The 18099-nt window shown below is 41.2% G+C and overlaps 1 protein-coding gene across 6 annotated transcripts in view; it reads right to left on the minus strand.

Annotated features, from left to right (window-relative positions):
- tspan17 (tetraspanin 17) overlaps positions 1 to 18099 on the minus strand; it is a 43483-nt gene that overhangs the window by 25030 nt on the left and 354 nt on the right. Inside the window, exons 2-4 of one of the 6 annotated variants that reach the window (XM_083547187.1) lie at positions 17881 to 18028; positions 3426 to 3476; positions 1 to 80 (exon numbers count right to left, since the gene is read on the minus strand). The exon at positions 1 to 80 is cut by the window's left edge and continues 67 nt beyond it. In XM_083547187.1, the coding sequence (XP_083403313.1) occupies positions 1 to 80; positions 3426 to 3476; positions 17881 to 17964 (215 nt within the window). In that variant the 5' untranslated portion in view covers positions 17965 to 18028. Of the gene's footprint in view, positions 81 to 3425; positions 3477 to 17880; positions 18045 to 18099 lie in introns of all 6 variants that reach the window. The other 5 variants (XM_083547192.1, XM_083547191.1, XM_083547188.1 and 2 more) reach the window with 5 other exon arrangements.

Genomic DNA, 18099 nt, shown 5'->3' on the forward strand with positions numbered 1-18099 from the left:
ACCCCTCCGACTACGATGAAGAGCCACACGGGATCGAAGCCACCCAGATCCGTGATGGACGACAGGTTCGACAACACGCCCTGTGGAAAAACAAACGTTATCTCGCTGCGGAAATCAAACGGCGGAAAAAAAAACAAAGCTTGTACAGGGGGAAATCCTCACAGCTCGGACACAGGAAGGGATAAGAGCAGTGTGTGTGTGTCGGGTGTCTGGGAGGTTTAGGTTAAAAAATGTGTGCTTTACACACACTTTACCTCAGAAAAACAATGTTTTGATTGTGTGCAGACATTGACAACTTCAATTATTTAGCATTTCAATGATCAATGGTTTTTGGGGAGCATGTTCCTTCAGTTTCTATACAAGAAACTCAGTTAAAGGCAAAAAACACACAAAAGTCAAAGACAAAGGAATGAGTGGAAGAAAGTTCTGTGGCGTCCAAATTTGACATTTTTGTCTCTCACAAAAGGACTTGTGTGGAGAGAAGATGTTAGCAGACTGCCCTCACCCCCACAGTCAAACATAGAGGTGGAAACTCATTGGTTTGGGGTTGTTTTGAAGCAGGGAAGACTTATGGAGGCTTATTCTGGAAAGTAAAAGGAACCAACATGGCAACCATTCCATACTTCAATACCATGCAAATCCATTTTTCGGATTGAACAAACTAACCGGTCACCTACATCCTATTAAACTGCTCTGGGATGAACGAGAAATCTAGTGAAGAACATCGGTTTAAAAGAGGCAATGCAAAGTATCTCGGCTGAACGTTTGAGACGAACTGTCCTGACGCAGAGAGAGTGTAAAGCTGTTATTTATGCTAAAAGAGAATTTTTCAATAGAACTAAAGTCTAACTAAAGTCTAGTGTCTCTATAGAAGACAAGTGTTTTCACACGCTTGACCATAAGATTGAATTGAGACGTTCTGGTATAATAAAATAAGGTTTAACTGTGCAAGCAGACACGAGGCATGCATTATTTTAACAATGCTCTCTTTTACTGTGAGCACATAAAGCGACGTGACTTAGATCGTCACGTTACTCGGTACACGCCCAGGGGTAAAGATAGCTCCCATGGTGCAGTTCAGGAAAATCGGCCCCCAGACCGCATAGGTACAAGGATCCTGTGGGTTGAGTTTGAGGATCAAACACCACACAAGAATGTAAAACAGTCAAGTTACAAATATCACAGATTTCTGTTCTGAAGGTATTAAAAATAAAAGATTATTAATTAGTTTTACCAAAATCATTCCTGCAGCTTTGACTGTTATGTTTTAACAGCATGGTTGTAAATACACAAATACAAAATTCACAAATCTCATGAGAGAGCGCTGTGAGAGAGAGAGCGCGCTGTAAGAGAGAGATCTGAGGAAGCACTGTGAGAGAGCGCTGTGAGAGAGAGAGCTGCAGAAGAGAGCTGAGAGAGAGAGAGCAGCGAGAGAGAGCTGCGAGAGAGAGTGCTGTGAAAGAGCGAGCTGTAAAAGCAGAGCTGCGTGAGAGAGTGCTCTGAGAGAGCGCTGCGAGAGAGCGAGATGGTGAACTGGTGAGTGGGTGAGACAGCTGTGAGAGAAACAGCTTTGAGAGAAAGACAGCTGTGAGAGAGAGAGCTGTGAGAGAGAGAGCTGTGAGACACCTGAGAGAGAGAGCTGTGAGAGAAACAGCGCTGTGAGAGAAACAGCGCTGTGAGAGAGTGCTCTGAGGAAGCACTGTGAGAGTGCTGTGGGAGAGAGCGCTGCGAGAGAGAGAGTGCCGTGAGAGAGCGATGTGAGAGTGCTCTGAGGAAGCACTGTGAGAGAGTGCTGTTAGGGAGTGCTGTGGGAGAGAGCGCTCTGAGAGAGCGCTGTGAAAGAGAGAGCTGTGAGAGAGAGCTGTGAGATAGAGCGCTGTAAGAGAGTGCTGTGAGCAAACGATATGAGAGAGCAGCGCTGTGAGAGAGAGGGCTGTGAGATAGAGCTGCGTGAGAGAGTGCTCTGAGAGAGTGCTGTGAAAGAGCGAGCTGTAAAAGCAGAGCTGCGTGAGAGAGTGCTCTGAGAGAGCGCTGCGAGAGAGCGAGATGGTGAACTGGTGAGTGGGGGAGACAGCTGTGAGAAAGACAGTTGTGAGACAACTGTGAGAGAGAGCTGTGAGACAGCTGAAAGAGAGAGACGTGTAAAAGAGGGAGCTGTGAGAGAGCTGAGAGAGAGGCAGCTGTGAGAGAGAGAAAACTGTAAAAGAGCTAAGAGAGAGAGCTGTGAGAGAGAGTAGCTGTGAGAAAGAGAGCTATGAGGGAGAGAGCTGCGAGAGAGAGCGAGAGAGAGAGAGAGAGAGAGAGAGAGAGAGAGAGCGCTGCGAGAGAGTGAGCTGCGAGAGAGAGCGCGCTGTGGGAGAGAGCTGTGAGAGAGAGCTGTGAAAGAGTGAGAGAGAGAGACTCAAAAAAGAAAGAGAGAGAGGGAAAAAAAGAAAAAAAAATACAGATACAGAAAAATGGAGAAAAAGAGTTGTGAGAGAAGTAGCGGTGAGAAAGAGAGAGCTGTGAGAGAAAAAGCTGTAAAAGAGAGAGCTGTGTGAGAGATAGACTTGTGAGAAAGAGAGAGCTGTGAGAGAGAGAGAGAGAGAGAGAGAGAGAGAGAGAGAGAGAGCTGTAAGAGAGTGAGAGAGCTATGAGAGAGCTGTGAGAGAGAGAGAGAGAGAGAGCTGTGAGAAAAAGAGCTGTGAGAGAGAGAGCTGTGAAAAAGAGAGCTGTGAGAGAGAGAGCTGCGAGAGAGAGAGAGCTGTGAGAGAGTGAGGGAGAGCTGTGAGAGAGAGAGCTGTGAGAGAGAGCTGTGAGAGAGAGAGCTGGGATAGAGAGCGCTACATGAGAGAGCTGTGAGAGAAGTTGCTGTGAGAGAGTGAGCTGTGGGAGAAATCTGCGAGAGAGAGAGAGCTGTGTGAGAGAGAGAGCTGTGAGAGAGTGAGCTGTGAGAGAGAGCTGCGAGAGAGATAGCTGTGAAAGAAGTGGCTGAGAGAGAGAGAGCTGTGAGAGAGCTGTGAGAGAGAGAGAGAGAGCGAGAGAGAGAGCGAGAGAGAGAGAGAGAGAGAGAGAGAGAGCTACATGAGAGAGAGCTGCGAGAGAAATGGCTGAGAGAGAGAGAGCTGTGAGACAGAGAGAGAGAGAGAGAGAGAGAGAGAGAGAGAGAGAGAGAGAGCTGCGAGAGAGTGAGAGAGCGCTGCGAGAGAGAGAGCTGCGAGAGAGAGAGAGAGAGAGAGCTGCGAGAGAGAGAGCTGTGAGAGAGAGAGAGCTGTGAGAGAGAGAGAGAGCTGTGAGAGAGAGAGAGAGCTGTGAAATAGAGAGCTATGAAAGAGAGAGCTGCGAGGAAGCTGCATGTTGCTACAGTAGATGATGAAACAGAAGAGGAATGCAAGGCACGTCATGAATCACCGCTGTCTCTTGATCTCATTGTTTTGTCTACTTGCCTTTTCAGCCCATGCCCAGAGTCCGATAGCCAGGAACGCTGCTCCCAGCAACTAAAACACACACAAACACACCACAATCAGATTACTCCACTTATACACTATATATATCCCCATTCTAAACACATCTTTTCCCTTGAGGCCTTCTCCTTTGCATCTTATTTTGAGGTTTTTCAGCGTTTGGCGAAGGCCGATAACACAGCAGATGGGCTGACAAAAGCGAGCGATGCGGTGAAGCAAACGGGCGTTAAACGTGCGCTTTTAGAAGGGATATTTAATTAAATAAGTGTTTGAACAGGAAATTGTAACTGTGTGTGTGTGTGTGTGTGTGTGTGTGTGTGTGGTCTTCTGAAGACGCATGAAAAACCTGTAGCTGGACTAATGCACGGCTTGAAATCTGTGAAGGCTCACTGTTCATTTGAACAGAAAAACCTGTATTTATCTATGCATGTATACACAGAATGGCGCAGAAAACAAAAAACATTAAGTGAAAAACAGTTCTATGCCTTGTTTATTAGAGGAAATCAGACCCAGGCAGGTTTGAGGTGGATACAGGAACTCGTACATAATCCCTCTTTACAACCAGAAGCAGAAAAGCATCTCAAGATGTCACAAAGCATCTCAGAGTGAGTTTAATGAGCTACGACTACAGGAAAATCATGCCAGGCTTCATCCAATCCTGTCAGTCGGCCTCAGAATCCTGATGATGATGATCAGGTGATCAGGAATGTGTCTGTTCTCAGTCATGTTTTCATTACTGACTCACTCTGTCTCATCCACATTAACCCCAAACTTCTTACTGCCTTCTGTCTGCTCATCGTGAGCTTCGTAAACTAGTCAACGTCTGTGGTGTGAGAGAGACAGGAAATTATACCATCGGGAGATTAAAAAAAGTTGTGCAATGAGAAGAAAAAAATATTGATTGTGTCACCAAATATATTCAAACTAAAGTAAGGGGTCTGGTTTTGAAATTGTAAGAAGTAGAAAGAACTGATATTTTTGTCAAAAAGTTGTCCAAAGAATAAAGAAAAAAATAATACCAGGAAAAAATCTACTTAAATAACGTCGCTGTACTTAAATAGATTTTTCTGGTATCAGGGTTTTTTTCTTTATTTCCTGTATTTTTGTATCGTTACCGTGGCGATATCTCTCCGTCGCGTGTAAGCGCGTTCGAGGATGAAGCGTGACGAGGCCGCGAGTCAGAGTTCAGGTATCGGCATCGCCAAATCCCATAATCCCGTTGGACTCCGGCTGCCACTAATCCCCGAGGATTACTGAGGTACAGCGCTGCTCGCCCGCCACCTTCTACCTCTGTATGACCAACAGCCTCTCTCTCCCTCTCTTTCCCTCTCCATCTCTCTCTCATTCATTTCATTCTTTCTTTAACCCTTTATTTCTCTCATGGCTCACTTTCATTCCACTCAAACAGGCAGTTTTCTTTCCCCCCCTTTATAAAATCCTCATAATGCAGATTGGGACAGGGCCAAAAAAAAAAAAAAAACAAACAAAAAAAATGACAGCCTTCATCTCTCTCTTTTCTCTTCTCTTTCCTGTTTTTTCCAGCTATCTTTATCCTCCCTTCTCTCCATTTTCTCTCCTGCCCCACCCCCTTTTTCTCCCCTTCAATTTCTCAATCATTCAGTCACTCTTTATACTCTCACTTGTCTCGCTCTCTTCTAACGTCTCTCTCTTCTCTCGCCTCTCTCATCATCTGTTTCTTTTTCTGTCTCCATCATTCTCTTTTGATTTTCTCTCTTGTTTCCTGTCTCATTCTCTCCTGATTTTTTCTCGTCATTCCTTTATCTCTTTTCTCTCCTGTCTCCCTCTTTCCTGTTTTCTCTCACCTCCCCAGTCCCTCTTTCTCTTCTCTTTTTCTCTTTCCGCTTCTGTCTCTCTCTTTCTCTCCTGTCCCAATCTTTATTTCCTGTATTTTTAATCTACTCTTCTGTCTCTCTCTCTCTCTCTCTCTTTGCTCCGTTTCTTTCCTGTATGTCTCTCCTCCGTTCATGTTGGACCTCTCTCCTCTCCTGTCTCTTCCTTTCTCTCTCTTTCTTTATCCTTATTTGTCTCTTTCTCTTCTGTCTCTCTCTTTTCCCTCCTGTCTCTCATACTTCTCTTCCCTCTCCTCTTGTCTCTTTTTCCTCTCTCTTTCTTCTTCTTCCTGTTTCAATTTTTCTTTTGTTTGTCTCTCTTCTTTCCCATAACCCTCTCTCTCTCTCTCTCCTGTATATCTCTCATTTCAAAAATGACACATAGGGATCACGTCGCCTATACACGCTTTAGTAAATCATGGAGCTGCCAGAGTGTGACTCCTATGTCGTGAGTAAGTGAGTGAGTGTGTGTGTGTGTGTGTGTGTGTGTGTGTATATACACATGGAGCATGCTGGGAAATGGCAGGAATGTAGCATCACACCAGGAGCAATGAAGAAAAAGGGGAAAGAATCGTGTGGCTCCCATCTGCCATCTGAACCTGACGGATGTGAAAACACACACACACACACACACACACACACACACACACACACACACACACACACACACACACACACACACACACACACACACACACACACTCTCTCTCTCTCTCTCTCTCTCTCTCTCTCTCTCTCTCTCTCTTTTTCTTGGTCGCTTAGTGTCGCTTGCAGGCTCATGAATATTTACAAGATTCCATCTGACCGCACATTCCCTCTCTCTCTCTCACACACACACACACACACACACACACACACACACACCAAGGTCTTTGTCTACTTCAGTGTGTGTGTGTGTGTGTGTGTGTGTGTGTGTGTGTGTGTGTGTGTGTATGTATATGACACAATAGCCACGGCAAGTCACTTCACAATAGCTGGATTGAGCTCCTCAAGTGTACATTCACTCACTCACACACACACACACACACACACACACACACACACACAAAATATTCAAACAAGACTAAAATCTTGTACAGGAAAGTTTTTGTTCTTTATTTACTGCACCTGCAACATAAACAGGTGTGTGTGTGTGTGTGTGTGTGTGTGTGTGTGTGTGTGTGTGTGTGTCTAAAGAATGGCTGTTGGATTAGACTCCATTTACTGTAGTAAAGTCCAACACAGAGGGCAGATGCACACCTCCCGGTACATCTAATTTTTTCTCTCTCTTTGACAAATGTACTTTTTTTTTTCCATCTGTCTGTCTCTCTTTCTGTCTGTCTCTCTTTCTGTCTGTCTCTCTTTCTGTCTGTCTCGCTGCAACAACTAATCAATAAAATTGATAATCAATAATGAAATTCGTTGTAACGACTGTAAGATAACAGAGTCACCTGCGAAATGTCGGACAGTACAGGGTCAACTGGCAGCAGAATAAAAGTGTGCGTTCCAAGTCATCCAAAGCAATAGGAGCATTTTATAATAAACGCAACAAAGAAGACTTTTACCTTTTTTATACCACACCATACCGCACACGGTCACTTTACACCACACCATACCGCACACGGTCACTTTACACCACACCGTACCGCACACGGTCGTTTTTACACCACACCGTACCTCAGACGGTCACTTTACACCACACCATACCGCACACGGTCATTTTACACCACACCATACCGCACACACACACTTTATGGACAATCTAAACCACCTTAAATTGTTTCCGGTTGTATATACAGTGGAATCCGGTTATCTCGCCCTCGGCTACCTCGACAACCCTATTAAGTCGGCGTTTTTGAAGTGGAACCGCCAAATTCCTCGCTTTTTCTAAGCATTTATTATCGGTTATGTGGAACCCTGATATCTCGAGCACAAGGGGGGAAAAATTTGCCATTTAACGTCGGTTATCTCGGTGCAGCCGCAGAAGAACTCGCGGAAGTGGCGGAAAAATCAAACCTTACAGCTGCTACAGGTGTTGTATTGTATACTGGTGAATCTCTGCTGTTAGTTAGTGCTAGTGTTCGTAGTGTTAGTAGGGGCGCGGCGCGGCTTTGGAAAGAAAAGAGCAGCCGTTGAGAGAGTGCCGGTGGGAAGACACGTACCGGGATACGCATGAGCGATAACAACGACCGCTGTGAACCAACATATACCAACAATAACGGACAGTGAGAGTGTGGAAGTTTAAATAGGAGCTGGTGATGATGATAAACGAGCACCATATGTGCGCGATTAAAGCCGGGAGCTTCAGAGAAAGCGGCCGAGAAAACACCTGACACGCTGAAGGGGGCTGAAGGGGGCGTGGCAGGTGGATTCCTGACAGATAAACATGTACTGTATGTATTTTTATAACATGCCTTCATCAAACAAATCGCAGCAACGCTGTTGTGTAAAAAAAAAAACTTCAAAAACACGTGCATGCACATTCTCATTTATTAACACACAGCATGTACATAAAGAAATTTCAAGCACGTTAATATACTGCCGCCATTTAGATTTTCGTTTATCTCGATCATCGGTTACCTCCATGCTTTTTGGCGACCCCCTAAGACATCGACATAACCGGGTTCCACTGTACATCCTTTTTCCTATCACATATATATCTATCTTTATATCTTATATATTCTTATATTTTATTCTATATAGTTTTTATATCCTATTCCATCCTATTCCCTCATGCCGGACCGTCGTAATAAGCATTTCACTGCATGTCGTACCCTGTATGTATGTGTATGTGACAAATAAAATTTGATTTGATTTGATTTGAACCTGGAAGTGACTACAAAGCGGCGCTTGTGTGGGAGTCACACTGGAGTCACGGATGAAGGTGAAACATCAGCACGGTGAGCAGAAACTGTAGAATCCTCATCATGTGATAATGGTGCAGTTTAATGAAGTGTTATTGTGTAAACGGTTTGTAACTTCGGGAAAGTCGTACCGGATCCGTTCTGTCGTGACTCGCGAGCGTCGGGTTGCTCGATCAGTTCGCTCACGACATCGTGATGAATTCAATTAAAGTGGTGCGAACAAACACTAAATCTAAAAGCAGCAGATAACAGCAGCAGCAAACGATCACATTTTTAGTCACTGTTGTGGTTTTCAGCTAATAATTATGTATTTGTACGCCAACGCATCTTTTTTTAATCGCGTCTGTTAGATTACTGCGTTTCTCCGTTTCATTCTCTTTTTACAGCATTTGTCTCCTACAGCAGTAACTGATCTGTTTTTAAACGTCATGTACTGCGGCTTTACTCAAACCAATGCTTTTTTCATTGTTTGTATATTTAGTTTATGCAAATATAATTTAAATATTATACAAATTTTTATAAATTATATATTCTAAATGCTTAGATCTTCACAAATGAACAAAATATCTGTTTGGTTAAAAAAAAAATAAAAAAATAAAAATAAAAATAAAAAAATAAAATGCATCAATTGCCCTAGTAATCAATTATCAAAATAATCATTAGTTGCAGCCCCATTCTCTCTCTCTCTCTCTCTCTCTGTCTGTCTGTCTCTCTCTCTTCGTCTGTCTGTCTGTATCTCTCTGTCTGTCTGTCTCTCTGTCTGTCTGTCTCTCTATCTGTCTGTCTGTCTCTCAGTATGTCTGTCTCTCTGTATGTCTGTCTCTCTGTATGTCTGTCTGTCTCTCTGTATGTCTGTCTCTCTGTATGTCTGTCTGTCTCTCTGTATGTCTGTCTGTCTCTCTCTCTGTATGTTTCCCCATTTATCTCTCTTCCTCTTTGCCTGTCTGTTTCATTTTCTATCTCTCTTTTTTGCACATCTTTCTTTTTTGAGTCTCTCTCTCTTTCTCTCTCTTTGTATCTCTCTGTCTGTCTGTCTCTCTCTCTCTTTGTCTGTCTGTCTGTATCTCTCTGTCTGTCTCTATGTCTGTCTCCACATTTATCTATCTTCTTTGCCTGTCTGTTTCATTTTCTCTCTCTCTTTTTTGCACGTCTTTCTTTCTGTCTTTCTTTTTTGAGTCTCTCTCTGTCTCTTTGTATCTCTCTGTCTGTGTGTATCTCTCTGTCTGTGTGTCTGTCTGTCTGTCTCTCTCTCTGTCTCTGTCTGTCTGTCTCTCTCTCTGTCTGTCTGTCTGTCTGTCTCCCCATTTATCTCTCTTCGTCTTTGCCTGTCTGTTTCATTTTCTATCCCCTTTTTTGCACGTCTTTCTTTCTGTCTCTCTCTCTCTCTCTCTCTCTCTCTCTCTCTCTCTCTCTCTCTCTCTCATCAATCGGCAACAAGCGTTACCTCTGTAGTTAGTTGATTTTTTAGCTTCATTATTAGGTTTCCAAATCAGTGGAAACATGGAGACGGCCAGCGTACAGGGGATGATCTACACACCAGACACAACCTCTAATCAGGTCTGTAACATCCACATCATAAACTAAAGAGTCAACTGTACAAGCGCTTACGAGAAACTCGAGAATAGAAGAAAGAAAGAACAGAGAGAGAGAGAGAGAGAGAGAGAGAGAGAGAGAGAGAGAGAGAGAAAGTGCTTCGGTGGAGGATAATAAAAGGTTGGCAGGCAGGGTGGGAGGTTTTAAAGAGACGGTGTGGGGGTGGAGATGAGCTCCAAGTCATCCACAACACACAACACACTCCATTCATCACAGAGTACAAGAGACAAAACCACAAGCTGGATGGAATTTATGGCTAAGAGGAGATCGCGAGGACGAGGGTTTCCTCAGAAACCAGCTTCATGACTCAGACTGCCAGGAAAACATGACCCACCTGCAGCTGAGAGAATCAAAGCTCCTTACAATACAGCATGGGCAAATCCATGCAGGAGAAAGAGCAAAAATACCAGGACTCGCAGATTAATATTATATATAAATATTAAATAATACAAATAAATAAATATATAACGGTTTAGTATTTATTCATTATTAATTAAAAAAAATATGTTTTTTAAATCCATAATTTATTTATAAAAAATTTTTTTTTCAAACAATTTCTTTTTTAAATTGAATCATAAAAAATAATAAAAGAAAACATTTTCATTTTCAATTTCAAATTTAATGATTATAATTACAATATATATATATATATATATATATATATATATATATATATATATATATATATATATATATATATATATATATATATATATATAAATAAAATGTTTAATTATAAAAAAAAAATATCTTGAGTTTAATACATTTGATAAATTATATAAATATCTACAAACATTTTACATTTTGTGTACAAAATACATACATTAATACAATAAATAAATGTATTTACATATAAAATAAATTAATTAATTAATTAATACGGAGTTAAATAAATAAATAAATAAATAAGATTTTACAATTTTTGAAAAATTAACTACTGAGTTTTCAGACGCTTATAAATCGAGCTCTTATGGTATGAAGATGTTCTTTCTATGGGTTGGAGTGAAGGATCTCCTGCTATAGGGTTGAGGTAAGAGCTCTACTCAACACGAATAAAGTGGAACGATGACTGCACCCCAGGTCTCCTCACCTACTTCAGAGGTTTACCAACACCCTTGTGACTGATTCTCCACAAAATCTAGTGGAACATCTTCCCAGAAGAGTGGAGGTTAATCTAGCAGCAAACGGCACTAAATGTTAAAATGGATGTTCAAAAAAGCAGCAGTTTTTTTTTTTTATGTTGCCATCTTTATCATTACCAGGAAAGATCCAATGAAAGCCAGTGATACGGTTTTAAGTCTATATCGATCCTTGATGTGGAAAAAAATGTGGCTGGAGCTTTTTTCTTCTTCACTTCTGTAACGCTGCTCTGGGAAGCAGCAGTGGTTAAACTGGTTTTAAGAGGAAGCTCTCGTTTGCCTGCACCCTATCCAAATGGTATCTGTAATATCACAAGAAACTTGTGGCAAGATTTGACAAAATCTAAAGAAATTTGTTGATTTAAAAATACATAAATCGATGCATTAAACAATAAATAAAAAAAATACAAAAATAAAAAATATCACGGTATCTTGAAAAAATATATCGCAACACAATTTATCACAATGTTGATATCCTGTAACCGTATCGCCCGGCCCTAAAACCTGCTGCACTACACACAACAGACGAGGAGTGTAACACACGATACGAATGGACGGTAAATTTACACAAATACAAACTAGCGCAAGATATTTTGAGATTGCAGACGATCTAGGAGAACATGGGGCAGGGTGGGGTTTTGTAGGGCACGTGGGGCAAAACCAGGGCAGGGTAAGAAGGGCAGGATGGTGCTGCAATGAAAGTGTGAAGATTTTGTATGACACATTGTACGAAGAAGAAGAAGAAGAAGAAGAAGAAGAAGAGGACACGTGTGGGAATTCGTTTCCTGTACATCTTTTGCTGGTTTTGAAAAGAACGCAGTGATCCGTATATAAACTTCTCGGGAGCCAAAACAGAAAGGTGAATGAAGCTACTGATGGATTATGAAGCTACTGATTTTACATCCGGAATGTTTGAGGATCCCACATACCTCGAAGTCAATAAATACGATGGCAAGAAACTCTAAATGATTCAAATTTTGAATATTCTTCTATTTTAAATAGATTTATACATAATTATACATAATACATAATGCTTTAAGGACAAATATCTTTGTCCAATTTGTGTGTACACAGTATATGAACCTTATATACAATATATATATATATATATATATATATATATATATATATATATATATATATATATATATACATATATATATATATATACATATATATATACATATATACATATATACAGTGGGTACGGAAAGTATTCAGACCCCCTTAGATTTTTCACTCTTTGTTATATTGCAGCCATTTGCTAAAATAATTTTAGTTCATTCTTCTTCCTCATGAATGTACACACAGCTCCCCATACTGACAGAAAAACACAGAATTGTTGACCTTTTTGCAGATTTATTAAAAAAGAAAAACTGAAATATCACATGGTCCTAAGTATTCAGACCCTTTGCTGTGACACTCATATATTTAACTCAGGTGCTCTCCATTTCTTCTGATCATCCTTGAGATGGTTCTACACCTTTATTTGAGTCCAGCTGTGTTTGATTATACTGATTGGACTTGATTAGAAAAGCCACACACCTGTTTATATAAGACCTTCCAGATCACAATGCATGTCAGAGCAAATGAGAATCATTAAGGTCAAAGGAACTGCCTGAAAAGCTCAGAGACAGAATTGTGGCAAGGCACAGATCTGGCCAAGGTTCCAAAAAAATGTTTGCTGCACTTAAGGTTCCTAAGAGCACAGTGGCCTCCATAATCCTCAAATGGAAGACGTTTGGGACGACCAGAACCATTCCTAGAGCTGGCCGTCCGGCCAAACTGAGCTATCGGGGGAGAAGAGCCTTGGTGAGAGAGGTAAAGAAGAACCCAAAGATCACTGTGGCTGAGCTCCAGAGATGCAGTCGGGAGATGGGAGAAAGTTGTAGAAAGTCAACCATCACTGCAGCCGTTCACCAGTGGGGCTTTATAGCAAAGTGGCCCGACGGAAGCCTCTCCTCAGTGCAGGACACATGAAAACCCGCATGGAGTTCTCCAAGATGGTGAGAAATAAGATTCTCTGGTCTGATAAGTCCAAGATAGAACTTTTTGGCCTTAATTCTAAGCGGTATGTGTGGAGAAAACCAGGCACTGCTCATCACCTGTCCAGTACAGTCTCAACAGTGAAGCATGGTGGTGGCAGCATCATGCTGTGTGGGTGTTTTTCAGCTTCAGGGACAGGACGACTGGTTGCAATCAAGGGAAAGATGAATGCGGCCAAGGACAGGGATATCCTGGACGAAAACCTTCTCCAGAGTGCTTTGGACCTCAGACTGGGCTGAAGGTTTACCTTTCAACAAGACAATGACCCTAAGCACACAGCTAAAATAACGATGGAGTGGCTTCACAACAACTCCGTGACTGTTCTTGAATGGCCCAGCCAGAGCAATGACTTAAACCCAATTGAGCATCTCTGGAGAGACCTAAAAATAGCTGTCCACCAACGTTTACCATCCAACTTGACAGAACTGGAGAGGATCTGCAAGGAGGAATGGCAGAGGATCCCTGAATCCAGGTGTGAAATACTTGTTGCATCTTTCCCAAAAAGACTCCTGGCTGTATTAGATCAAAAGGGGGCTTCTACTAAATACTGAGCAAAGAGTCTGAATACTTAGGACCATGTGATATTTTAGTTTTTCTTTTTTAATAAATCTGCAACAGTGTCAACAATTCTGTGTTTTTCTGTCAGTATGGGGAGCTGTGTGTACATTCATGAGAAAAAGAAATGAACTTAAATGATTTTAGCAAATGGCTGCAAAATAAAAAAGAGTGAAAAATTTAAGGGGGTCTGAATACTTTCCGTACCCACTGTATATATTCATTAATATTAACCTTATTTTTATACTTTTTAGTTATACTATACCTTTAAAATACTTATACTTTATATTTTTTTGTATCCATATATTGTATTTTTCATGTTTATACGTTGGACAGTCGTAAAAAAGCATTTCAATACGTGTCGTACTCTGTACGAATGTGACAAATAAAAAACGTCAACACGCCTTCATAAGCTGCGTAGACGCTTCCTGGCCATCGCTATGCGCCTTCCTGGATTCAGCTACAAACAAAGAAAAGAAAAGAAAAAGAGAAGAAAAGCATCAAAAGGATTTTACTGATGAACTGGCCGGTAATCGGATCACATCCACATGTAAGACTGTATATACTATAAAACTAAAGATGTTCTCAGAAGCATTAATAACACGATCATCACCTCTAACCAGAACCTCCAACTGTAGAACATCATCCTTCTGATTTAGAAGAGCGAAGCGGAGTAACGTAACGTAACGCTGCAGGTCACAACAAGCCTCTGTATTGTCTCACGAACAGTATACGTCATTTCACAGTCACGCATGCGTGTTCACCCGGTTAGACGCCAGTGTGTGTTTAGACAATCAAGTCTTTCTAAACCGGTCTCGATATGAGCCTGAGGCTGGATCAGGAAAACGCAGCTTCTTCTCCACAATATTTATATACAGTGGTGTGAAAAAGTGCTCCTTCCTGATTTCTTATTTTTTTGCATGTTTGTCACACTTTAATGTTTCAGATCATCAAATTAATTCAAATATGAGTAAAAGATAAACACAAGTGAACACAACATGCAGTTTTTAAATGAAGGTTTTTATTATTGTGGGAAAACTAAATCCAAAAACTACATGGTCCTGTGTGAAAAAGTGTTAAAACTGTGGGTAATCACACCTGAGTGTAATTTCTCTGGCCACACCCAGGCCTGATTACTGCCACACCTGTTCACAATCAATTCATCTCTTAAATACGACCTGCCTGACAAAGTGAAGTAGGCCAGAAGATCCTCATCATGCTGAGATCCAAAGAAATTCAGAAAACAAATGAGAGAGAAAGTAATTGAGATCCATCAGTCTGGAGAAGGTTATAAAGACATTTTTAAAGCTTTGGGACTCCAATAAACCACAGCCATTATTCACACATGGCGAAAACATGGAACAGTGGAGAACCTTCCCGGGAGTGGCCAGCCGACCAAAAAAACCCCAAGAGCACAGGGACGACTCATCCAAGAGATCACAAAAGACCCCACAACAACATCCAAAGAACTGCAGGCCTCACTTGCCTCAGTTAAGATCAGTGTTCATGACTCCACCAAAAGAAAGAGACGGCAAAAATGGTCGCATGGCAGAGGTCCAAGACCAAAACCGCTGCTAAACAAAAAGAACAAAGGTTCGTCTCCGTTTTACTAGAAAACATCTTGATGATCAACAAGACTTTTGGGAAAATACTCTGTGGACTGATGAGACAAAAGATACACTTTTTGGAAGGTGTGTGTCCCATTACGTCTGGTGTAAAAGTAGCACCGCATTTCAGAAAAAGAACATCATACCAACAGTGAAATCTGGTGGTGGACGTGTGATGGTCTGGGGCTGTTTTTCTGCTTCAGGATCTGGAAGACTTGCTGTGATAAATGGAACCTTTAATTCTGCTGTTTACCAAAAAATCCTGAAGGAGAATCTCCGGTCATTTATTCGTGACCTCAAGCAGAAGTTACCTTGGGTTCTGCAGCAGGACAATGATCTAAAACACACACCAGCAAGTCCACCTCTGAACGACTGAAGACAAACAAAATGAAGACTTTGGAGTGGCCTAGTCAAAGTCCTGACCTGAATCCTATTAAGATGCCGTGGCTGGCTTTAAAAAGGTGGTTCATGCTGGAAAATCATAGACGAGTGACCAAAATTCCTCCACAGTGCAGTAACACACTCAGTGCAAGTTATCACAAACACTCAATGTCAGTTGTTGTTGCTGAGGGTGGACCAACCAGTTATTAGGGTTGGGGGTTAAACACTTTTTTACACAGGGCCAAGTAGTTTTGGATTTTGTTTCCCCTCAATATTAAAAACCTCCATTTAAAAACTGCATGTTGTGTTCACTTGTGTATCTTCTACGTGTGTGTGTGTGTGTGTGTGTGTGTGTGTGTGTGTGTGTGTGTGTGTGTGTGTATATATATATGGGGTGTAACTTTTAAAATTTTTTTATAAAATGCCTGCATGGTTCAATAATATATAAAATACTATTTTATAATATTTGATTTTTAAAAATTTAAGAGAATGAATGAGATGAATGCAATACATTATTTTATTGTATTGATTAAATTGAGTAATCAGTTTAATTGGCACTAATTAAATTGATTGAATTAAATTAAATCAATGGAAAAGTTCAGGTCATACAGAAGTGTGTGTTTGTTTTACATTTAATATTTAATTTTCTTAAATGATCTTAACTGTGCTACTTATTTCATCAAACTGAAACAAATATCTTCATTCCTTCCCTCCGTATGTGGAATTGTCAGGATTTTCTACTTGTAAAGGTCCAGCGTTATGGATTCTTTAGCGTTTTATATCCGGCTTCAGGAATTTCTCTTAAAAAATGAAAATCTTGACAATTCCGCATATGGAGGGAGTGAATGAACAAAGGATCTGCATAGCAGGAGATCTTTCACGTACTTATACGCCCAACACTATAGTGTATATGAACTTAAGAACTAGGAGTTCTGGGAATGAGACGGTTTGCGAACGTATATTAAAAAACCAGTTCTAGCAGTCACGTGTGCCTGTCACTGGTCCGATCTACACGCGATCGTCTGCTCGTCCTGAATAAGACGTGGATCCTACAATCTGCATGACAAGGAAACTAAATCTGCCCAAAGTCACACCGCGGTGGATCTGACGTGACGTACTGTACGAGACGTGTCTCAGCGTTGTTGGGGACGTCTACAGCACGCTGATGTGTTGACAGATAACCATGACGCTGTGAATCTGTTCCTCTGCCTGGTGTTCATCTGCCTGGTGTTCATCTGCCTGGTGTTCATCTGCCTGGGTTTTAACATTTATTTGGGAATAAACAAATACACTAATTCACCATGAGATCATCTTGATGCCCAAACCAACTTCTCATAACCTCTTATTATCTCCCAAACACTCAGAACCTCTCAAACAGTTATTGCCTTCAAACACCTCTCTGTACCTCCTATTACTGCTCATAAACTTTCATGACCTTTGAACACCTCTCTTTATCTCTTAATACCTCTCAATGTCTCCAACATCTCTCAGTACCTATTAAGACTTCTCGTAAATTTTAAGCACTGCTCAACACATCTCGTAACTTCTCAGCACATCTTGTAACTTTTAAGCACTGCTCAGCACATCTCGTAACTTCTCAGCACATTTCAGCACATCTCCTAACTTCTCAGCACATCTCCCAACTTCTCAGCACATCTCCCAACTTCTCAGCACAGCACATCTCCCAACTTCTCAGCACAGCACATCTCCCAACTTCTCAGCACAGCACATCTCCCAACTTCTCAGCACATCTCCCAACTTCTCAGCACATCTCCCAACTTCTCAGCACATCTCCCAACTTCTCAGCACATCTCCCAACTTCTCAGCACATCTCCCAACTTCTCAGCACATCTCCCAACTTCTCGTAACCTCTTAATACAGTACACGTATTATGTAACATTTATGGAAGGAGACTTCAGTTTTAGTGTTTTTGTAAGAAATGAATGGAGGAACAGCATGATGAGGAAACATCTGCTATAACATCAGCAATAACAGGAACCAGATGTTTCATCCCTCAAATTCAAAAGTAAAAAAAAAAAAAAGATAAAAAAAAAAAAAAAAGATAAATAAAATCTGAAATCCGACAATTACTAATAATAAAAAAATAATAAAAAAATAAAACCCCTTTATTATTCCCAACTGGTATAATATCCATCTGTCTGTCTGTCCGTCTGTCAAAAACATAGTCCACTCATCCACTTGTCTGTCTGTCTGTCTGTCTGTCTGTCTGTCTGTCTGTCTATCTATCTATCTATCTATCTATCTATCTATCAAAAACTCTCCATCCACGTATGTATTCATCTATCCATTTCTGACAGATGTGTGAGAGTGTGTGAGAGAGAGAGAGAGAGAGAGAGAGAGAGAGAGAGAGAGAGAGAGAGAGAGAGAGAGAGAGAGAGAGAGAGAGCAGACTGATCACTCACCCAGAAGATGATGTTGAAGCCGAACAGAAAGTATTTGACGCAGCAGCTCACTTCAGCTCCTTTATAATGTTGATGTTTCCTCATCCTGAGATTCAACACTGTATCAGATAGAAACCTACTGAGCCTGGCCTGGACTCAGATCTTCTACCTACCTACCTACCTACCTACACACACACACACACACACACACACACACACACACACACACACACACACACA

The sequence above is a fragment of the Silurus aristotelis genome (genome assembly GCF_946808225.1).
Source record: "Silurus aristotelis genome assembly, chromosome: 7".
Lineage (NCBI taxonomy): Eukaryota > Metazoa > Chordata > Actinopteri > Siluriformes > Siluridae > Silurus > Silurus aristotelis.